The sequence below is a fragment of the Pararge aegeria genome, chromosome 13, assembly GCF_905163445.1.
Source record: "Pararge aegeria chromosome 13, ilParAegt1.1, whole genome shotgun sequence".
Taxonomy (NCBI): Eukaryota; Metazoa; Arthropoda; class Insecta; order Lepidoptera; family Nymphalidae; genus Pararge; species Pararge aegeria.
In genome coordinates, this window is record NC_053192.1 from 1,924,644 (window position 1) to 1,948,271 (window position 23,628).

At 35.8% G+C, this 23,628-nt stretch overlaps 2 protein-coding genes across 5 annotated transcripts; one reads left to right on the forward strand and one right to left on the reverse strand.

The window, feature by feature from the left end:
* Positions 1-987: 987 nt before the first annotated feature.
* On the reverse strand, positions 988-15,328 carry LOC120628734 (SPRY domain-containing SOCS box protein 3-like). 4 transcript variants are annotated; one of them, XM_039897325.1, is made up of 7 exons: positions 15,309-15,328; positions 14,888-15,143; positions 14,215-14,411; positions 13,066-13,306; positions 9,666-9,887; positions 7,877-7,941; positions 3,478-5,193 (listed from the first exon to the last, which is right to left on the reverse strand). In XM_039897325.1, the coding sequence occupies exons 2-7, from the start codon at positions 15,030-15,032 to the stop codon at positions 5,086-5,088; spliced, it is 978 nt and encodes a 325-aa protein (XP_039753259.1). In that variant the 5' UTR covers positions 15,033-15,143; positions 15,309-15,328; the 3' UTR covers positions 3,478-5,085. The 4 variants fall into 4 exon arrangements, 3 of the variants coding, with proteins under 3 accessions (XP_039753260.1, XP_039753259.1, XP_039753258.1); XM_039897326.1 differs by lacking the exons at positions 3,478-5,193; positions 15,309-15,328 and adding an exon at positions 988-1,332 and having other exon boundaries at positions 14,888-15,263; XM_039897324.1 differs by lacking the exon at positions 15,309-15,328 and having other exon boundaries at positions 14,888-15,263.
* An 878-nt stretch (positions 15,329-16,206) lies between these two features.
* LOC120628735 lies at positions 16,207-22,989 on the forward strand. Its single transcript, XM_039897327.1, has 5 exons — positions 16,207-16,399; positions 18,175-18,298; positions 19,651-19,918; positions 20,668-20,871; positions 22,344-22,989. The coding sequence occupies exons 1-5, from the start codon at positions 16,327-16,329 to the stop codon at positions 22,533-22,535; spliced, it is 861 nt and encodes a 286-aa protein (XP_039753261.1). The 5' UTR covers positions 16,207-16,326; the 3' UTR covers positions 22,536-22,989.
* The last annotated feature ends 639 nt before the right edge of the window (positions 22,990-23,628 follow it).

Below are 23,628 nucleotides of genomic sequence, written 5' to 3' on the forward strand. Positions count from 1 at the left end.
TTGCACGCTTCGCTCAGCTACGTGTTTGCAGCTGGCGTTCATGAATTTACAAGACCTTATCACGTCAAAATATAACAGGCTTACAACAGCGGTTTTTTTTAAATCTACATGGCTTATAAACTGCCATACCCCTATCTGGTTAGCCCGATATTATCACGTACGGCTATCAGATTCCAGTAAAGGGCTAACTAATTGAATACATATTAAAAAAAAACAAGAAGAACCTTTTTACATTGTGTTAATTTTTCTGGTACTCTAGTAATTACGGAGGGTAAATAAAAAGACATATGTATACCAACTATGGGAACTTTATTAAAAAACAAAACTATCCAGATACAATAGTAAAATCATATTGCATTAAAAATTATGTCATTAATTCCTAAATATTAACATCGTCTAAAACAATACTATTTTTTAATTTATCAACTATTACGATAACTTGATCTTGGCACGGCGTGGCAGTAATAGCCTTATGTCTATTTGATTAATTTTTTTTACTCGGACCGACCAAATAACTAAGCCTATTTGACAATCCAGGATTATTATTTAACGGGCGTAAAACCTGACTTCTATTATTACCTATCTAAATACACTTTATTCTTAGTTCCAGAGACATTAGAATGGCAAATGGAGCGATCTAAGTAGCAACAGAATTTAATAATGATGTATGAAGACAGCCAATCTAGTGTGTTAAAAACAGAGCTAGTCGGCTTGCATTACAGATAAATGGCTTAAAGGATTTTGAAATAGGCGTCGTCGTCGCTGTATCGCAGCTCAGCAAGTGGACGCAGGGTCAAAGTTAATCATTTTATGTGGAGGCAAATATGTGCGATTCGATATAGGATGCTATGCGTTTTATTATTTCTAGCTAAGTCATTGACCATTTAAGTATCTACCCTTTTTTTTTTTTTTTTTATTAAAAAAAAAAATTTTTTACTAGAAGGTACCTCGTAGAGCTTTTTGTGATAGAGCTGGTTCGGGGAAGTATTATCGCCATGTTTATTTCTGTCGCTAAGCAGCATTGTTGCAAGTTCCGGTCTGAAGTGCGTGGTTGTCGGTGTCACACACAAGCAGTAAGGTGAGTCTTAAATAAACGGCAGCTAAGGCCATAACAGGGCAGAGCATTTTATGTTAAACTACCCATCGTAAATTCATACGTAACTAGTGGTAACAAGATATAGATGAGAAAAGGTCTAAAAATATAGATATTATGAATAATTGTCATATCCCCATATAATTGTCGCATTACTCCCATATAACGACGGGGTAATTGTGGTGGACGCTGTCCACATAGAAACCGTGCATGTATGGAGTCGGGAGCACCTCGCGTAGCTGAAAACAAAAACAGAAACTGAGTAGGTATATTTATGTGAACAATTTTGTTCTTACTCGTCGTATAATGTACACAATCTTTTCATTACTTTTTACGGGAAAAGAATATTTAAAAAAAAATAATAAAAACAAGTGGATTATAATAAATAAAACAAATCGAAGATCAAAGAGATTATTATTGTTTTTAATATTTTAAAATGTCTCCTTCGTACACTAAAAAGTAATAAAAACGTTGTTTAAATAAGATGATAGACAATACACATTGCACTGCAGAAAGAAGTAAAGTTCTCTGATAACCATATTGAGTAGGTTGTGAAAAAAATATGTAATCAGCCATTTTGTATTCTCTGTGGTCATTTCATTATCTATTCTTTGACGCCTCTAAGGAGATTCCTATACATACATAAAATTTGCACGGTTTATTATATAATCACCGTTTATTTAAAACGGGCATCCATCCTTTTAATAAACTACTGCAAAAAAATAAGTTTATTGGTTGCATATTTAGTCAGATCTAATGTTGAAATATTCTTTGATAAATTAGAATTTTTATTGTATATACTAAAACCAAACACAAAAAAGAAATATTAACATTCTAATCATAAACAAATTTTCTGATAAATTAAACGCAATACTTACAAATTATAACCTGATCATCTTTATTACCAAGCCTACAAGAAAATCATTCTGCATTGACCTTATAGTAATATTGTTGATGCTAAATCAGATATACACTATCTTGCCCTATAAGACCATGAAACTGCACAAACCATATCGTTTAAAATAGTGAGACGCAAGAATAAAATTATGTTTTAAAGAGCGTATGTGGTTAGAAAAAAGCGAGACTATTCCACAGACAATATACGAAAATTTATACAATGTGTATCCGCACTATCTTTTCAAGAGGTATTTTTGAAAAGCGATACTAACAAGGCTTTTAATAATCTTCATGAACTTTTTACTCTCTTTTATGATCTTTGTTTTCCTGAAGCTACCCTAAAATTTATAATTAAAGAAATAAAAAATCAGTGGATTTCTAAAGGTCTGAAAAAATCATGTACCAACAAGCTTAGACTAATCCTTAAAATCTACAGGCTCCATCTAATAATTATCCACGCGTTAGCGGATTGCGATCATTAGAGACATGTAGACCTTTAGTTAAAAAGTATAAATTTCTCCCCCTACCTTGTCTTTATATTTATGAAACACTTCTACTTAGGGGAGAAAGAGCTCGGAGATAAAATAAGCTGGATGTTTTACCCCAAAAATTACGAGTGTTCTTCAAGAGTTATTGTATGGCAATTGCTATTTTTAATAAGCTACCTGACAAATATATAAACATTAATAGTATTAACTTTTTCAGAAACGCATATGCGAATTAATGCTAAATAAATGTTACTACATATTATGATATTGCAGAATATTTACATGACGACTTAATATGATAAACAAAACAAAATAACAGTTTATTTTTATTCTTTTTTTTTAATTAGAACTAATGAAATATCTGCTTAGTTTACTTTCAGACAATTTTAAGACAATTCATAATTCCGTGCTAACATGTACTTAATTTGATCTATTTATAACATATATAATGAAATTAAATTATGAATCTATTGAATTATACTAAATTGTTAAGAAGTTCCTTAATTTAATCTCATTACTGTTACATATTTGATAATGTGAAATATTTATACACCAACTGGTAGAAAGTACTGGATTCTATTTAATGTTACTATTTAATTCCTACATTCCTGTGAATAAATTATTATTATTATTATTGTTATTATGGCGTAAAGGAAAGAAAACAAATAAACAATGTATAATATTAGTAAGGAATTAAGATTTTTTCATTTTATTGTCTCATCAACCCGGTTACTATGTATGTCCTTTCACTAAAGGTTGTCCTTGAAATAATGTATATTATGGAGGCATATATACAACGTGTAACGTAAGTACGAAATAATATTGAAGGATGCATAAGTATATTTCATAAGGAATCGCCCTGTATAAATATTACATCAAAAGAAGCATATTTATTTTTCGATACAAACTAATTCAAAATATTTTAAGTGGTTGCTTATGGCAACCCTATTGAAGATAAATTACCCACACGCGCATAGTACCTACGCTACGCGACGCGTACCTAATAAAGTGGCAGGAGTCTCATGATTTTAACTTTGCATGTGATGTTAGGGCTTTATCTGATTGCTTTCGGTGAAAACTATGTCAGTGGTTTACTCAAAAACTATTAGGTTTTCGGCTTCACAGTTAAGTCTATGTACCTCTAAAGCCTGTGAAGTATTATATCGGTTTTCATTTACACGTTGTATATATCTTCCAGACAGGAGTTCTCTTGGGAATTTGTTATTTCCGTACTTTCCCTGGTCTGGTCTGGTGGGAGGCTTCGGCCGTGGCTAATTACCACCCTACCGACAAAGACTTATCGCTAAGGGATTTAGCGTTCCGGTACGATGTCACGGAAAGCGATTGGGGTTATGGGTTAAATATAACTGCCAACTAAAATCTTAGACTGCATCAACACTTGAAAAAAATAATTGGTCAAGCGAGCCTGTGTCGTTTCAAAAGGTCATGAAAATAAAAGAAAATGTATCGTTTTCGTATCACAGGCTATTATAATTTAATTTTAATCTTAGTAATCATAATAAATTAATAAATATTTATTTTAGAACCTATTTACAAAAGCATAATTTATGATATTTAGTATAGTTTTTCAATCTGAAGAAGACAGTTTAGCCTAGCCTTATTCTTTAATTTATTTCTTAAGGACACTAACAATATACATACATATACACCTTATACAGTTACAAACTTGTACGATATTCTACACATTCACTTATATGTTAATCGATAACAAGCGACCATGACATTCACAAAAAAAAAAGTCATGTAAACAGCAGAAAATTATCATAAAGACAAGAAAGAAAAGGTGTTTTGTATATCTATCTTAAGAGAAGCCTCACCGATTTTTAAATACCGGGTAGTGTTAGCTTTGGTTTGGAATGTTCTAACATAAATAGGTAGTATAGGTAGATGGCTGTACCAGTCTCCAACAAACAATGAATAGTTTATCACTTAAACATGTTATATTCGATATTTTCTCTATCGGGGGGCTGGATTCGAATCATAGCACGCACCTCAAACTTCTCTAAGGTTTGTGCGTTCTAAGCAATTAAAATACCACTTGCTTCATCAACCCTGCAAGCCGGAGATTTCCCCATAATTTACTCAAAGGTGTGTATTGTCCACAAATCTGCACTGGGCCAGCGTGGTGGACATACATCACGTTATGTCATAATAAGTATTTCATTTCGAGTCATTATTTAATAATGTACCATTGGCAACACATTCTATGTCAAACCAGTAGGGCTAGTATGCGCGCCACGAGTACGTTATGTTTACCCATTTAACTCTATCTATATTATATCTCCGTAGAAATAAAACAAATAACGGTTATAAATAATTATATCGTGGCGCGCATGCTAGCCGTACTGGTGCTGCGATTAATATAAATATTATCACTTTATGTCATAATAAGTATGTCACGAGTTTAATTTTTAATTTGACAGTATGCAACACATCAGAGCCAGTTCTGTTTACAAAGATCTCTTAAATAAATCGGCAGCTCTAAAAATATTAAACAGAAATGGCACCATTGTATATGATGTCAATAAAACCCGGTGTTATGGTCAATATAGATATTTTTACGAAATATCACGGTATGTCATGGGCCTATGTTACGTCATTGTTGACACGTGAGCGTGATGTCAAGCTGGATGTTGTGGACTGGCTCCAGGTGCCTATCTGCCAGTGTCGCCTCTTCATGCCGGATGACAAGGTCTGAGAAAGAGACGCCAATATTTAGTGTGAGCGAGGGAGATACGTAGATACCAGGGGGCAAACTACCATCGTTAGTAGCAGTCTAATTTAAAATTACAGTTTTTTTTAGTAAATATTTACAGACCAAAGTCTACTAAGGGAACTAAAAAAGACAACGGATTAAAAAACAGCATTAACCGCATATTACGCCTACGAGTTAAGCGTGGATAAGATATGGCGTTATTTTGTGGGGTAATTGCACAAATGTACAAAACCTATTCATATTACAAAAAAAAAATGCATACGAATAGTTGACTTAAATAAAACAAACTCTTCCCTCGATATGTATCTATGAAATCTGCAAATTTGTCCAAAATAAAAAGAAAAGATGTCCCCTATTCAAAATTAGCACTCCACAAGCAAAGTCCATACGCAATGTCTATAAAAATATTGAATCATCTGCTAGACTTTATTAGGAACACTGAAAATGACAATGATTTTGATAAAATATTAAAAAACTAACTCATAGAGCAATGCTTTTATTCTGTAATTTTTAAAATTCATCAAGTATCAAAGAAAAGTCAAGTAACATGTCCTGATATATCGTGGTAATATTTTCATACACCGTCACACCAGTCTTAGGAAAAACATAACGTACTCGATATAATGGTTCGTCGATAGTCATAATTCATAAAGTGCGGCTTGTGATATACGGCATAATTCATATATAGAGAATAGAAAATGACCGCAACAACAGGCTAAACAGGGGTGTCATGAGATATGCATATTATGATAGTATGACATATAATGTAAAATCATCACCACTCTCTATTAGTAAAGTAAAGTATTGGAGATAAATCAACTGTCACAAAAGGCTTGACATAACATAAAATGTGTTGCATAAATATTGCCCTAATATAGATTTGTGGCACAGCCTTACTTCTTATGAAAAAGTTTTCGTTCTCCACTAATAAAAAAAAAGGCTCGGGATTCGTTGGCAATGACATGACGTCAGTCAGAGCATTCCAATGGGCTGCTACTTCAGTCGTGGTAATTAATTATTACTAGTTGTCTTGCAGTGTACAAAATTCGACCATAATTAATTTAAATAATTATTTTGAACATTATTAAGGTTTTACTGTCTAAGACTATATTTCCATTACCACAGATTTTGCCAAGGCACTGACACTGACACTGTTAATTTGCCTTTTTTTCAAATCCAAAAAATTATATTTCAATAAATTTATTATAAACCTACATATGCGTATGTGTGTCAAATACGTGGTAATGTGTGTTCTGTTTTTTTTTTAAATAAAAACATATTAGTATTCACTTCTTCTCTATATATAAGCTGTAAGTGTGGAAATTTCATACTCCTCCGTCTGCGCAGTTTTCGTAAAAAGGGGTTCAAAGTTATTACTTTACGTATTAAGGGTAAATTTGCAACCCTGCTTTCTGAGCCTTGGGCTCAGAAAGCTACGCTTACTTTGGAGCTAGATGGCGATGTGTGTATTGTCGTAGTATATTTATTTATTTATTTATAATTTTTTTATTTCACAGCTGCCAGCTGCTACATAATCATACTTTAAAAAAGCACTCAGAAGTGTTACCAACCTCTGAAACCTTGTGTATTTCTCTTACTAAGCCCATAAAAGACAGTCTAATGAATTGTTGAGTTGGTATTTCATTTTTTTTTCTAATGAAAAGAATGGTTGGAACGCGTCTGGTTATGACATAAATTACCAGCCTCTATTAAAATTAAAGAGACCAGAATTCACATTTGGAGTTCTGTGATTTATTTTGTAATTTTGGCAAACAGCGCATAGAAACTTCTTTATCCTACTAATTATTAATCGAAATTTCCAGTCATAATTCGCGTGTTGACTTTAACCATAGTGATTTTCTAAGATAAGTTGATATTTTTTGTCATTTAGTACAACATGAACGGTGACTTAGACATCATGTCGAGTAAAATTTGTCCTTTAGGTAACTGGGCTTGCTCGAATTCAAGACGCCATTGATAATATACAGATTAACACCCAGACTATAGATTTAAACTAAGATTTTCGTTGTTATTGGATAGAAGCAGGCAGGAAATAAATAAATAAATAAGCAGGCTTTACTTTGCGGAAAGGAATTGTTAAGCCATTGTAAAGTCAACATCTCCTGAGGATGCTCCGGTTTCGGAGGGAAGCGTGTGTAGTCGGTACATTGTCGAAAATCTGTTTGGTGCGGAGTATGAGGATTGAAGAAATTATAAATTACATACACCATGCAGATTTTCCTGCTTTTCGCGGACTATAGCAAATTAAGTTTAATTTTCATAATTTTCGTGGTTAATCAACATTTCTTAAATATAGTTCAACGGGTACGTACCATGATATTCTAGGATTAGTCGATATTTCGAACCAGTTGCATGGATCGTGGTCATGACAGGACTAAAAAAAAATATAATGCATAAATGTCGACAGATCCTAAAATATTATCGTGGTATGTACCCGTTGAAATATATTTAAAAACACCCAGCCACTGAAAGACATTCATATTCATCACACAAACATTCTCCAGTGGTGGGAATCGAACCCACGGCCTTGGACTCAGAAAGCAGGGTCGCTGCCCACTGCGACAATCGACCGTCGCACCGTACATATATGTACATCGCCGTCGAGTGTACAGATATCTTGTGAACTCTTAAGATACTTACGTTTGTTTCTTCTGTCTTTGAAGAGCTGCTCTCGCCCTCTTGGTCGTGATCATCATTGTCGCAATCTGGGATAAAATGTAATTATTAAAATATCATCGCACTAGAAGCGGTGATACCCAGACCAAGTGGGTAGGAGCTCGACTTCACTTTCGGAACTCCAACTTCCAACTTTTCCAACTTCCAACTTTTCTTAGTTTAGTGCGTTGTAAGTAATTAAAATATAACTTGTTTCCTGCATGCCTGAGAGTTCTACATAATGTTTCTTTAAGGTTCGTGGAGCTCACCACTCCGCACTGGGCCAGCGTGGTGGACTACGGCCTTAACACCTTCTCATTGTGGGAGGGGACCCCTGCCCTGTAGTGGGGCCGTAATGGGTTGATATGATGATGACGATGTTATTTTCATCCTTAAGACAGTATATTAATGTCCGAATGCTGGGCGCAGGTCTTTTCTCTGCTTTAGAGTAGCTGGGAGGATTATCAGTGGGATTAGAAACAGAATAACGAAAATAATATAGGAAGCCGTAGGCAGTGTTAGAATATCAGGGATAACCACCAGTGGGTAGCGCGAGGGTGTGTTGACCTCACTGTCAGTGGGCAGCGTAATGTGTTCTGGCCTCACTGCCAGTGGGCAAAGTAAGCTGTTTGTTAGACTCATTATCAGTGGGAAGTGCGATGTTGTTTGTTATAATCACCCCGAGTGGGAAGTGAGACTGTGTTTGCCAGACTCACTATAAGTTGCAGCGTGAAGATGTGTGTTGTCCGGTACTTGGAAGCCTGATGGCGTTTGTCGGCGACACTACGAGTGGGCATCGTGAGTGTGTTTTGGTCTCACTACCAGTGGGCTGGGTTAGTGTATGTTGGCCTCAATACCAGTGGGAGGTGTGTGAGTGTATTGTCCCCACTGCTAGTGGGCAGTGTCAAAGTCAAGTCAAAGTCAAAAATATCTTTATTCAAGTGGGCCCATAGATGGCACTTTTGATGCGTACATTACATGAGAATTACACGGTAGCGAGATGATGGCGATAACCACATTCGTAAACTTAAAAACTAAAGCTACGAGGGTTCCAAACGCGTCTAAGAAGGTCTGAGAAGAAGTCCCCAACCAACTCTGCGTTTTTTTTTGTTATCACCATCTCACATTGTTATTTAAAATTATTAGAAGAGCAACTTAGTTAGAGCAATAATTCACACCCAAGCTTTTTTATTGATTACTTAGTCCTTTATACTACAATAGGACTTTACTATACGCTTACGTTGAATACAAACTTTGAACTTTCTAAGAGACATCTCCAAGATGTCAATGGGTAGTTACTTGTAGAATTGTATTCAATTTACCTTAAACGAATTATGAGTTTTATGTAGTGTGAGGTGTGTGTTGGCCTCACTCCCAGTGTGCAGCGTGGAGTGTGTGTTGGCCTCACTCCCAGTGGGCAGCGTGGAGTGTGTTCTACTCACCGCCAGTGGGCAGCGTGGAGTGTGTTCTACTCACCGCCAGTGGGCAGCGTGGAGTGTGTTCTACTCACCGCCAGTGGGCAGCGTGGAGTGTTCTACTCACCGCCAGTGGGCAGCGTGGAGTGTGTTCTACTCACCGCCAGTGGGCAGCGCGGAGTGTGTTCTACTCACCGCCAGTGGACAGCGCGGAGTGTGTTCTACTCACCGCCAGTGGGCAGCGTGGAGTGTGTCCTACTTACCGCCAGTGGGCCACGTGGAGTGTTCTACTCACCGCCAGTGGGCAGCGTAGAGTATTCTACTCACCGCCAGTGGGCAGCGTGGAGTGTTCTACTCACCGCCAGAGGGCAGCGTGAGCCAGAAATGCGAGCGGCGCGTGAACTGCAGGCCCGGCGGCAGGTCGGTGCCGCGAAGCCCTGCGGCCAGCACCTTGGCGGCGTCCACCAGCAGCGATGCGCGCCACGACGCGGCGTACGTGAGGCGCATTGACGACTGCGCGGCCGTGGAGCACAGAATGGGGAACAATTCCGCGTGCCGCCGCAGGTTGTAGAACGACACTCCTGCGCAATAGGCACGATGCAAAGAATTCTAAAAGATGTTATCACAATATGATTTTGATTTACAACAAATTGCCCACAGCTATTCAAGATTTACAAGTTATGAAATTCAAGGCAAAATTACGTGACTGGTTGGCTGATAAATACTCTTACCCGGTAAGAGAGTTCTAATTATTTATGTTATTTTTAATTGACTTTCCATGATTACATTTTAATTATTCCATACAGTAAAATTAATCACATTTTTATATACAGTCGTCATATATTGATGATATTTTATTATTATTATTTATTATTTTACTCTTTATTTGTACACCACTACGAAGTTAGGAAAATAAAAGAACAATAGAAATACAAAGACAGAAGTAGAACACAAAAGGCGGCCTTTTTCGTTTAGTAGCGAAAATCTACCTCTCAACCTTTGGATTAGGACAAGAAGAGCGAGAGCGGACAGGTGGTGTAAAATTATTATAAACCTACATTAAAATAGCTTAATACAAATACATAAACAAAATTGCACAAATAATAAAATAAAATAAATAAATATGAAATAATAAATACTCGTATTATGATTTATGTATCGTGAAAACATATTTTTATTTATATTCGAAGTGAAATTGGTATTTATTTTCAATAAATTACTCTGCCAAATCTAGCGATCCGCCATGACAGGTGAAACGCTGAACTCAAAATTATGACGTCACGCCTATATAAACATAATTTTATACCGCCTGAACAACCGAAACCTCTGCGTATCAGTTGCTAAGTTTTTTGTTATCAATACCAAAATTAATAGTTTAGTTATTATTAATCTTTAGCTATATACTATAGTTACAAGGCCTTACTTCAGCCATGACACGGCAAGGTACCTCAACAATTCAGGGAAAAATGCTATCGAGCCTACATGGAAAAGATATATACACGTTGTATATACATAAATGAAAATCGAAATATTACTTCACAGGTTTTAGAGGTATATTATTCACTGTCTCTGAGACATATCTCTGAAACCGTTACGCCAATAGTTTTTGAGTAAACCATAGCATAGCATAGCACAGATATCTCTCTCTCCGGTCGTTTCTTCACCACTGAAGATCGTGGTCCTGGTGATATCTCAACTTCGCGTTGGCATACCGTCTCCATCGGCTTCTTTTGAAGGCCATTTTGGCGATTTGATAGAAGCGGCACACATATACAGCATAGATATATCACATGCAAAATTAAAATCAAGCGACTCCTGTCACTTAGTTAATCTCGCAGGTATTTCGCGCGTGTCATTCTTTTAACTAGGGTTGTCATAAGTAAGGTTGTTATAATGTTTTGTTTTGAATGTGTGGCAAAAATAATATGCTACTTTTGAAATATTTCAAGATTATTCCTTGTGAAATACACTTATTCAAAAATTGGCTATACCCACGCGACCTGTGCAATATTGCACAATATCCCTATCAGTTGTCATAAGCACAGATTATTTCAATGCGTCACTGCAACGCATAGATAAAACTAAATCCGCACGCGTGATGTTTTAGGAGCCCACCATCATACATATTCATGCAAAAGAATATAAAAAATATCATATCTTATGTTCGGAAAATTGCCGTTCTTTATCAAAACTGCGGGTGGAAAACGCCTTATTACCGCCCCGCGGGCGGTAAAGTCATTTAGAATAGACAACTTTAAACAGCCTCTCATTTCGTCACTATTTTTTTTAATACACAGTCAGTCTTTAAATTTAATGCATGCCGATGTTATATACCTACACATAGACAAACATTTTGGTTTAATTTTTTACCCTTTACAAAGACGTGCCTTTAAGCGATTAAGCGCTCCGGTGCGATGTCGCGTAGAAACCGATAAGGGGTATGACTGCCATACTCGCGAGCAGGTTAGCCCGCTAACATCTTAAGAGTCTCATCACTCACTAGGTGAGATTGCAGTCAAGGGCTTTTATAATTATTTAAAGTTGAAAGTTATAATCATCATAATAACAATATATTTTTAAACTTACAACTATGGGAAACTTGTGAAAAACCATAGATCTTAACATTTATGTAACATCTATAATTTCACAACTTTTTTGGAAATAAAACTTGCAAAAAAGATTAGGATGCTTATGATTACGATGGGGTTAACACTTATACTATAAAAGTAACGTTAAACCTTAATAAATATTAGAACAATACGTATGTTTTCATGCAAGTAAAAAGATAAATATTTGTTGTCTTAATCATCATAATTAACATTATATTTTTAAACTTACAACTATGAGAAACTTGTGAAAAACCATAGATCTTAACATTTATGTAATATCTATAATTTCACAAGTTTATTTGCAAATAAAACTTGTAAAAAAGATTATGACGCTGATGGGGTTAACTCTTATACTATAAAAGTAACGTTAAACCTTAATAAATATTTAAACACTGTGTATGTTTTCATGCAAGTTATAAGATAAATATTTTTTGTCTTAATCAGCAACACCATTATGCACTATTTTAGGGTTGGCACAATTATTAACAGTGCAAATTCTATCGTAAACACATCTAAATATATATTTTTAGACCTTTGCGCCCCGCTATAAGGATTCATATGTGGGTCAATTTGTCATAATGGTTGCCTGGAAGAAATCACCATAAGTGACAAGGCCGCCTTTGTTACGGAAATTTAAAATACTTGTACCTTTGTTCTTCTTTATTCTGTTCTGTTTTGTTCTTGTGTGCAATAAAGTATTTTTGATTGATTGATCTACGGCATTTTAAAAGATGAGTTTTCTAGCATCAGGTGGGCCGTCTGCTTGGTTCATCAATTATTACTTTAATATGAATTTCTTGTTATCAAAAGTTTGGTCATTTACCCACTTTTACGGCCGATTGGCGAGTTATACACTTTTGACGGCCGCAGTTTGCAGCGACCCTGCTTTCTGCGCCCAAGGCCGTGGGCCGATTCCCATTACTGAAAAATGTTTGTGTAATGAGCATGAATGTTTTTCAGTGTCTGTTTATATGTATATTCTAAGTATTTAAGTATATAATTCATAAAAATATTCATTAGGCATCTTAGTACCCATAACACAAGCTAAGCTTACTTTGGGGCTAGATGGCGATGTGTGTATTGTCGTAGTATATTTATTTATTTATTTTATAAAATACTGTAAAATAATTTTCTTTATGCAAAAATGTACCTTGTGGCTTTCTGTTAAGGTAGAACTGCAGTGTGCCCTGCCAAAAGTCGACGCGCACGCCCACAATGCTTCCGAAACCGAAGCCGTCGGTATCCTCCGAGAATTGCGCGTTGTGCCAAACTCTGCCCTTGTACGACAGCCCGTACGACTCTCCGTCTTGACCCAGTAGCGATGCGAATTTTACGTCTAAGTTTGATGTATTCATTGTCAACTTTGATTTGCCCGAACCAACGCCTACCATCTGTAAATAAAAATGTATACGTGTAAGTGTTACACTAAGCAGCTTTCGCTGATCGCTATATCTTATTTGTGCTTCAATTTCCAGATTGTCTGTTCATTACAATATAAGGTAAAGTTGATGCCGACATAGAACAAGTTGCTGGGACTTTGGGTTTTGAAACTCCCTAATGCAACGTCAAAGTCAAAAATATCTTTACTTAAGTAGACACAGCACTTATGATGCGTATATTACACAAGAAACGTGTACACGGTAGATAAATGATGGCGATAACCATATTCATAAACAAAACTATAGCTACATGGTGGGTTCCAAATGTATTGTGGTCTAAGAAGAAATCCACAACAAACTTGGCCAGGTGTTCTCTTGTTTCATCACTATCTCACATTTTGTCTAAAATTATAAGAAGAGCAACCTGGTTGGCTATAATTTACACCCAAGCTTTTTCATTTAATTCAAAGTCCTTTTTACTATAATAAGGCTTTTCTATAAGCTTATGAACAAAAGTTTGAGCTTTGTAAGAGACATCTCCAAGTCTCTCAGTACAATAATCTTTGGAATCCTCAAGAAGATGAATGAGTTTAGTGTAAAATTGTATGCAATTTCATTAAAATGGATTATGAATTTTATGTTATTCTTACTTCTAATGTTCAAATGATTGCAGTCAAATTTTTTCTTAAATTTAAACATATTTTTATGAATATACATACATATACACACTGGCCTTCTTTTAAAATTTTTAATTTTATGTAATTATATATTATATATTTTATTTTATTTATTTTATAACTGCAGTTCAACAGACCTATGTCCAGCAGTGGACGTTAATTGATTGAAGTGATGACAATAGTGACATTGTACTAAACATTTTTAGGTGTAAAAGTAACATGCAACCCTGTTAAGCTACTCACAATATCTGTGCCATAAGTATGGGTAAGCATCTTCACTTCCCAGTAGTAGTGATAATTGTGCAAGAAAGGGGTGTCCCCCTTAGCAGCCGCAGTTCCCAAACTGTACATGGGGTGGAAGGTGACCTGCTTCTGGTCTTCATTTACAACCACCCAGCTAGACTCACTTAATGGATGTGTTATCCATTTCCAGTCGAAAACTATACAAGAATAAAAAGATTAATTTACTAACATTCTGAAAAAGGCTGAGGTGTTTAAAGTTATTAATTTTTTAACAGCTTTCTATTAGCAAGATAGTTCAAAACTGTTTTATTTTAATATTGAAAAGTTACCTGCCTGGTTGCCATATTGGAGTAAAAGATTAAAAAGCACACCAGATATGAGTTACCTATTTAATCTATTTTGACCCCTAAACCACAACAGATATGGATTTTCATACAATTTTTGTTGGCCGCTGCTTGCATGTATATTGCCAGTGCAGCAATCTCGAGGAAGATTGTCGAACTAATGGTGCAATTTCCCAGCATATTTGAGAAAAATAAATAAATAAAGAGTTTGTTCATGGGTTCAAATCATAGAATGGAAAACTGGTCTGTTAGTTAATTTTTACATCCAAATCAAATCGCATACAAAGCCTGCTTACATTATAATTTCTTGAGACATAGGAAAAACTTACCATCATTGTCTTCGCCGCAAAAACAACCTTTTATCTCTGTGCACGAGATTGGCAACTTCTTAATATTCCAACAGGAGCAATATGACTTGGCATAACGTTCTCTTTTAATACCACTAGTCTCAACGCTCATGGGAGGAACCAACATTGTGATTGCAAAATGCAATCTATCTCTATTTTGAAGTTGGTCAATACTGCAACATACGAGTTTACTGTTTTGTTGCACTTAAAATAATTCAGGCACCAGCGGTTACACCAACTGTAATTAATGAAGATAAACTCAACAAATTTCAGGACGAAAGTGAAGAAAATAAAATATATTTTCTTGTTGAATTGAATTGAAATTTTGTCAAAATACGTTTTACGAATCAACAACTCAAAATTCTATTTGGCAAATGTCACTTTGAACTTTTAAAGTACCTACCTACAAAAGCAATTCTTACTTCTAGAAAATAAATAAAACTGAATGCTCTATGAACTAGCGGATAGACTATGAGGATCGAACCTTCAGTTATTACTTATCTCTTTTTTTATTAGTTATACTAATATAAAAAAGAGTTTATGAAGTAAATTGTAACCTTTAATAACTGGATTTAAATATGTTAAATAAAAGTATTAACCAATAATAATTTTAGTAATTATTTTATTTGTTACACAATTCAACAAAAATTTTGTATTTCTGAACGATTGGATGTTCGTCTTACTTGTCGAGAAAATTCCGGAAACGTTCCGCGCCCGCCGGTTCTGATTTCCTATTTTGTAGGTCACGAATAGCGGCAAATTTAAAAAATGTCTTTGAATTAAATTTTACAAAGGGTTAAATAGATATCACTCTGTGGTTTAAATATGTCTGCATTTAAAGGCATTTTAAAATATTAATATTAGGAATGTATTTATTCAAAGATAAAAGTGCAAACATTTAGAAATTCTGATAAAGAAAAATAACGCAGACTTTTATTGATTTTCCCTCAAAGTTCAATGTTGGTATTACTGTTTGTTTTGCTTTCGCGCACCCCGCCTACACCTCGCCCACAAATGTCTGTCAAGTTCATCTTCATCTCCGATTTGAAAATAAGAAAAATGATCAGAAAAGTGAAGATTAATTAATAAATTGCTATTTAATAAAGAAGAAAACAGTGAATAATGAATCGCTTGTATGTGAATAACTTTGTACATATTGTAGGAATAAATAGACTGAAACATCTTTGTTGAGTGTTTGTGGTTTTATTAATATTTCATGTTTTATAAAATTAAGCGAAAATAAACTTACTGTTCAAATAAATTTTATGCACAAATAGGAAGTGTTTTGAAAATGAAAAAAGTGGTATAGTGAAATGATGATGAGGTTCGCACTTTGAGGTAGGTTCAGCGGAATAGGTAGTTGTGGCTTTGGGTGTACAAATTGCAATATTCCGTGAAGTGCAGCCTCCGGCGAAGCTCCGATGCATTTCTGGATCGACAAACGCCAGTGCGCTTACAGCGGCCGCCACCGCGTACCATCCTCTTTGTCAGCCGGTAAGACTGCACAGTATAGTTGCATAGTTTTTGAGTTGGTGTAATACCCGCAACTTTGTCCGCGTTTCGTACCGTTTTTCACAAAATAACTGCCTCGTTGGTCTAATGGTCAGCATGTTCACTGCAGATCACGAGGGCCTGGGTTCAATCCCCAACTTCGGTTAGTTGAGTTGGGTTTCCAAATTCGAGGCTGGCACTAAAAATTTCTAAAGTAGCATTAAGCTGCTTTTCCTGTGCCTGATTGCTTTCTGGTTGTGTTGGAGCTGATGTTCCATTGGACTATGAGTGTTAGGGAATAAATAAATAAATAATAAAAAAAGTTTATAGCTAAAATGTGTGAACTGTCACGGGACGCCTGGCAGATGTCAAACATTGAAATTGTTTTATATAAGTTACTAGTTGTCTCCAGCGCCATCTGTCGGGCTGATTTGTGAATCTAAACAATCCAGGGTGCCACCCAAACGCATACCGAAAAATTCATTTAAATCAGTCCAGCCATCTAGTCCTCCTAGATTATTATTCAGTGACATACACACGCACACAAGAAATATATATATAAAGATATGCATAAAAGAACAAATTATGACAGGAATCAGATATGGCGTACTGATGATGAATAATTAATTAATAATTTGAACATTAGAAGCATATAGATGAAAGAAACAACTTCCAATATTCTTGATTAATAATTGTTTAAAGGAAATTTCATACAATTTTACAAACCCCTTGACATCTTGGAGATGTCTCTTAAAAAGTTTCAAGTTAGTATTAAGCATATGCTTATAGAAAAGTCCTATTATAGTGTAAAGACTATGTAATTGATAAAATGAGAAAATAAATGATGGGTGTGAATTATTGCTCTATCCACATTGCATTTCAATTTAAAATCTTTAATAGGAATGTGAGATGGTGATATCAGTAAGGAACACCAGGCTAAGTTTGTTATGTTCTTCTTCTTAGACCAGAGTGCGTATGGATGGGTTCCATAGCTTTAGTTTTAAGTTTGCTAATATAGTTATCGCCATCATCTCACTACCAAATACAAATTTCTCATGCAATTTACGCATCAGAAGTGTCATCTAAGGGCCTACTTAAATAAAGAATTTTTTGACTCTTGAGAAAAAACATTAAAGACTTAACGTTTTCTACATATTTTTTGAGGGTTCTTTTATTTTATTAATTTTTTTATTTTATATTTTTTTTTATTTATTTTTTAATTAAGTATTTATAGTAGCGTATTTGTATGTTTATATGTTTGTATATATGTATGGAATATATTTTATATTTTTGTACATATCTTTAATATGTTATGTTTAGTATGACCTATGTTTTATGTTTTTTTTTTTTATGTTAATTTAGTTTTAAGTCCTAATATATAATTTTCTTTGTTGTACCACCTACTTATTTCTTATAACATATTCTTGTATGCCTTTGGTGGCCTGGAAGAGATCGCTATTTAGCGATAAGGCCGCCAAATTGTACGTTCTACCTTATTGTGCTGTTGTATTTGTATCTCTGTAAGTTTTCTCTGTGGTGTACAATAAAAGTGTATTCATTCATTCATTCATTCATTCATTCATTCATTCATTTATTCATTCATTAATTAAAGACTTAAAGGATTTTTAAATGTATAAAAAGCCTAAATTAATTTTGTTCATAACTCTTACTGGAGATTATCTCCATTTTGTATCATCTGCCCACTTAGCGTACCCATAGTAGGTATTAGATACTTCATAGGTGGGGTGGTGTCAACTGTCAGATGTGTGGTATTGCAGGCGTGGGGAGGTCTCGTGGGCGCGTATGCGCGGCTGCGGGGCGTAAGGGCATGGCGGCGCCGGTGCACCGCTTCGCACCCGTCGACTGCGGGCCGCGCCGATCACGTCCGCTCCGCCACTATGGGTGATTTGCTTACTCTTATCCGTAACTGTGGTCCTGGTATGCCTATTGCCCCTATCCAAAACTTTAATGATTTTCATAAGTAAGTATGACTTCGAGGTTAATGCCCCTTAGCCAATGCAGGCCTAGCAACAAACTTCTTCTACAGTTGTAAATATTTATCTATACTAATATTATAAAGAGGTAACGTTTGTGAGTTTCTGACGTTTGATTTTCAAAATTATTTCACCAAAAGAAAGCTACGTTATTGTGGAGTGTCATAGGCTATATATTAACCTGAAAACTGAAAAGAACTTTTCCTGGGAGTCGGATTTACAAAGTAAGTCGGAGAAAAAACGGTCGATCGAAATCGTTTCTTATGAACGCTGCCTTAACGGTGAGAGATATATGATTGAGTTCTACAGAGAAGTAGAGCTTGAAAATTCCTACAAAAAAAAAAGTAAAAGTCCGTGATAGCATATGTATAACCATTATATTTAAGTAATAAAAATTAATTGTTTATATTTAAAAATTAATTAAAATCAATTGGGTCATGTTTATTAGTCATGTTATAAAAAAATTATGAATTCTTATCAATATAAGCAAATCGTCACCGTCTAATCGTAAACGTCTTAAGTATTTAAAACAAAAGACTTTTCCCTTTTACTGCATATAATTTGAACATATGGTTAATACGAGATAGGTTTGGAATCGCAACCATGTCGTAATCTTCCGAGATATATTAATTCTATTAAATGTCAGTCTATTAAGAAATATTCTAGGTTGGCTTGTATCGGGTTGGAAATCCAGAAGAACCTATTTTTGTACCTAATAATAACATAACATATTGGATAGAAGCATGCGTTACTTTGCGTAATTCCGTGATATATTATAAAATTAAGCTTAATTTGCTATTCTCCGCCGAAAGCAGAAGAATCTGTATGTGTTTTAATTTATAATTTCTTCAACCTTTATACTCCACACCAAACATTAAAGAAAAACAGAATATACAGTAAAGATAAACTAATAAAGACGATTAGAAAATCAATTAAATGAAACTAAAATTACAATGAACTAAAAATATCAAATCAAATAAAAAATATGTTCGTTCAAATCTTGTATCTGAACAATTAATAAATCAATCGTGGTTAAAACACGATTGATGAATTCCTTAAGGACAAGGCTGCTTATTGGAAGCAGGCCACTCCGCTCTCATCTCTCACAAAACAGAAAAATTCTTTAGATTGTTAAACTATAAAATACTACAAACAGACTGACTTGACGTTTCAAAAGTGCTTATAAATCAGGCCTACTTGAAATAAATGAATTTTGAATTTTACAAATGTTAATATGTAGTTATTTATTTTTATTCGAAGACCTCCGCCAATGCCAGCGGTGCACTCGAGCAGACGTCAGAACGAAGAAAACAGCCTTTATGTGGAGATCCCACCTGAGCCTCCTCAACCGACGATAGCCAGCCTCGCCGCCGCGCGTAGCGTAACTCCCGACACTCTACTGAGGACCGCAGCCCTGGGGCTCCACCATTCCCCCATGATGGCACCACACCTGAAGTTTGGTATGCTGGTGTCCTTTGCTCTCGCCACTGTGTTCTTAGCTGGAGCTAAATACTATTTCGATAGACAGGTAATTTTTCCCTTTTTTTTTGAAGTTTTGACATTATTTTTTGTATTTCTTATTTTGGGATGTAATTCACACACGCATATTCACATATATTTATAAAATGTATATATGTGAAATGAGTTTCCTTCTATTATTTGTAGTGCATTTTCCATTTGTGTGTTATAAATGTTGTGTGCGGTTGCTCCGTTATTGAAACGTACATAGAGAACAATTTTTGGACCTCTTCATAATAAAAACTAGATGTGCTCTGCGGCTTCACCCACGCTAATTACGGGATGTAGCGTACTGCTATATAGTCTACACCTACAACAATAAATCAGATACTAAGCCTTCATTTTAATAAAAAATACAAAGCTATGATATTAGGTACTTACAGATAGTATTTCAACATGTAAGATACGCCTGAGATGTGGTCGTTGTGCCTTTTTTGAAATACTTTGAATTCCGCCATGACAGTGGAAACGCCGAATACAAAATGATGACGTCACTTCTATATAAAAATCATTTTTTAACGCTTGAACTTCAAAATCTCTGCTTTAAAATATAATTTGCAATTTATATCAACAAAATCTTTAATTTCTGCAAAATAGAGATATTTTCTTGGATATAGTAGATACTTCCGAACATCTTAGAGCTGTTTTTTTCTAAATTAGTCATCATGCCTACAGTCTACTCGAGTTAAATACACGGTTTATGTTCTGCAATGCTAACTTACCTGGATCCGCTGGGTTCTTAGTGCGCGTGTGTTGCAGCTGGTGCGCGGCGCGGCGCCGGCGGGCGGCGAGCTGGGCGTGGGCGTGCTGTGCGCCGCCGTGGCCTGCGTAAGCTGCGTGGGCTGCGCGCTGGCCGTGTGCCGCGCGCGCCCCGGCCCGCCGCCGCGCACGCCCGAGCGCGTGTCCTCCACCGCGCGCCGCCCGCTGCCGCGCACGCCCGTGCGCAGCGCCGACGCCCGGGAGGTCAGTGCGGCCCCCACCCATACTACACAACGACACTACTACTACACTTCTACTACAATACAGCACCACTACACTACGGCATCACGATACTACGGCACTACTACTCTACGACTCTACTATACTACTACACTACGACACCACTATACTACAGACTACGACACTACGTCACTACTACACTCAGTGGCGTGCACTTCATACATGCACAAAAGCACTGCATACCCTAAAATTGAAATATAGCCCGTATAAGAGGAGGATTTTTTACATTTTATGCAATTTTCCTGCTGTATGCATACCCTGGCAAGAAACCCAGTGCACGCCACTGACTACACTACGACACTACTACACTACAGCACCACTACACTACAGCATCACTACACTACGGTACCACTTCTTCTTCTTGCTTAGATAAACAGACAACTGAGACTTTCTCCAGCATAGAAAAAATAAATTATATCAAAGGATCGTACAATTTGCAAGTAATTAAAACTAATAATAAAAAATCTAAATCTAATTATATCAACGTGGTTCACCAAAATATTCAATGTATTAAGGGGGAAGGACTACACTACGGCCCCACGACACTACTACACTACAACAGTACTACACTACGACACTACGACACTACTACACTGTTCCCACCGTGGCCTGGGTGAACTGCGTAGTCTGCGCGCTGGCTGCGACAACATAGGGGGGAAGAGAGTACGTCGACCCAGGGGTGCCTTCTGCGAGGACTCGGACTTTTCAGACTTGGTTTTACCATTCATCTTTGGAAGTTGTATGTATGGCCCTCATGTGAGGCAACTTCCATCGCGCGATGTAGGATCTATGGCGCCATCTAGTTTGTTAACGTAGAGACTGCCACAGTATCTGTGCCATTTGTGAGATTTTCTACCTACGTTTAAATATTTGATGGCGTCAAAGTTACTTTTTAATTTTTACGAGATTACGTTTCACGTAACTTTTAGATAACTCCAGGTGCTATACTCTTAATAAACCTTTATATGAGTACTCGTTCATTTTGGTTCACTGGGCGCGTCTACCCTATACGGAAAAAGATATAAACTTCTTTTCCTGTGTTCAAAGAGTATTTAGTGTGAATTTTTTAGTAAATTAATTTTATGTATTATTATTTATGTATATATAGGTATATATGCAAATATATATGTTTATTTCACATCTTGAGCTGTGTTTTATGCCTTTGGTTGCCTGGAAGAGATCGCTATGTAATGAACAGCGATAAGGCCGCCAAACTGTATACTTTTCTTTCAATTTTTATTTACAATTTTTCCATATGTTTATGTGGTGTACAATAATAGTTTATTAATTAATTAATTAATTTTTTTTTATTTGATGTTTACTTCTAAATAAAATTTATCAAGTAGCCGATGGGCGAAAATGCCCCTCAACATAAAACCTCATTTCTGTATCTCATATTCTCACAGAGATAAAAATGTTAAATAAACTATTTTCAGGTGACAGTATCGGAGCCCACCGAAGACATAACCCTGACGATACTCAGTCGGCCCGAACGTGACCCCATAGTGCCACAAACCATAGCCACGACCGGGGCAGGCTCGGAAGCCCCGCCGCCCTACCACATCGCTGTACTGCTACCTACTCGGGCTTCCTCCCCGCCCCCACCAGCCTACTCAGCGCTTAGCTAGCCTTCGGCCTTCACAGCACCGGAGCTCATCATATAATGGGCTGTTACCGTGCTGTTGTGAAAAGTGAAGTGAAGTGAAGTGAAAGTGTGGATATACCCTTATAATTATGTGTGGAGAGTACTATTTACGGCCTCATAAAATTATTTTATCCAAAGTGAAATTAATCAGAAATGATTCTTCTTCAACTAATATATGTATGTTTTTTTTTACACATTCAAATTTGCGAAGTAGCTGTATATCAGCGAAGTGATGACCATTAGTATCCTGTTAATACCGGTTTCTAACAAAGTTTATTATCCACGGAGATACAAAATAGGCTGGGCCTGGAGCTTAAACTCGCCACACTGCTCTAATGCTGGTTGATGGGCTAAGTTTAAGGAGTCAAGTTGGAGATTATATTGAAACTAAGAACATATTTTTTTGGTTTTTTCACCGTTCTGCAGATTGCAAAGGAAGCTGAATGTTTGAGAAATAGTTTTTTTTGTGTGCTATATTATGATAATATAAATCTCTGTACACACCACTTTTTCTAATTTGTCTTATAATGTAAACTTACTTACTAGTAATACCGTATTTTAAAAATATAAAAAAACAAGTGTGATAGAATAAATAAAAATAAAAAGAGATTTTCTTTGTGTAAGCATTTTCTTATTAATAATGTTGTTTACATTATAAGACAAGTATTAAAAATTTACTTTAGAAAGGACTGTGTCCCAAATTAGATCAATGTTATTTATTGTAACGTGTTGTAGCAGGACCAACATATATAGTACTATCACTTTTAGAGTATACAGCAACCCACCTGGGCAGGTGAAATTTTTTTTTCACATTTCTTTTATTGCTGTAACTCGGCAATCTGTGTTGAGACATTGGGCCGTTCGTTTGTGTGTTAAGGTAATTTATTTTTTTAAGGTGTGCAAAGATATTTAAGTTCACCCAAGCCCTCATATCTCAATACATAACTTACTCGCAGATGATTGCACTAAATCCTAGTCTAATCTAGATATCGCTTTATTTCCGCGTTACCTACTCATAAATACAAATGAAAATAATAAAGGAAAATCTATGTAATATACAACGTGTAACGGAATTA

Coding starts and splice junctions, on each gene's coding strand:
- LOC120628734 (XM_039897325.1), bottom strand. CDS start 15,032: ATGTTGGTTCCTCCCATGAGCGTTGAGACTAGTGGTATTAAAAGAGAA. Junction 13,307..14,214: donor ATACTTATGGCACAGATATT/GTGAGTAGCTTA, acceptor TTTTATTTACAG/ATGGTAGGCGTTGGTTCGGG. Junction 9,888..13,065: donor CCTTAACAGAAAGCCACAAG/GTACATTTTTGC, acceptor CCTATTGCGCAG/GAGTGTCGTTCTACAACCTG.
- LOC120628735 (XM_039897327.1), top strand. CDS start 16,327: ATGCATTTCTGGATCGACAAACGCCAGTGCGCTTACAGCGGCCGCCAC. Junction 16,400..18,174: donor ACCATCCTCTTTGTCAGCCG/GTAAGACTGCAC, acceptor GTGGTATTGCAG/GCGTGGGGAGGTCTCGTGGG. Junction 18,299..19,650: donor CGTCCGCTCCGCCACTATGG/GTGATTTGCTTA, acceptor TTTTATTCGAAG/ACCTCCGCCAATGCCAGCGG.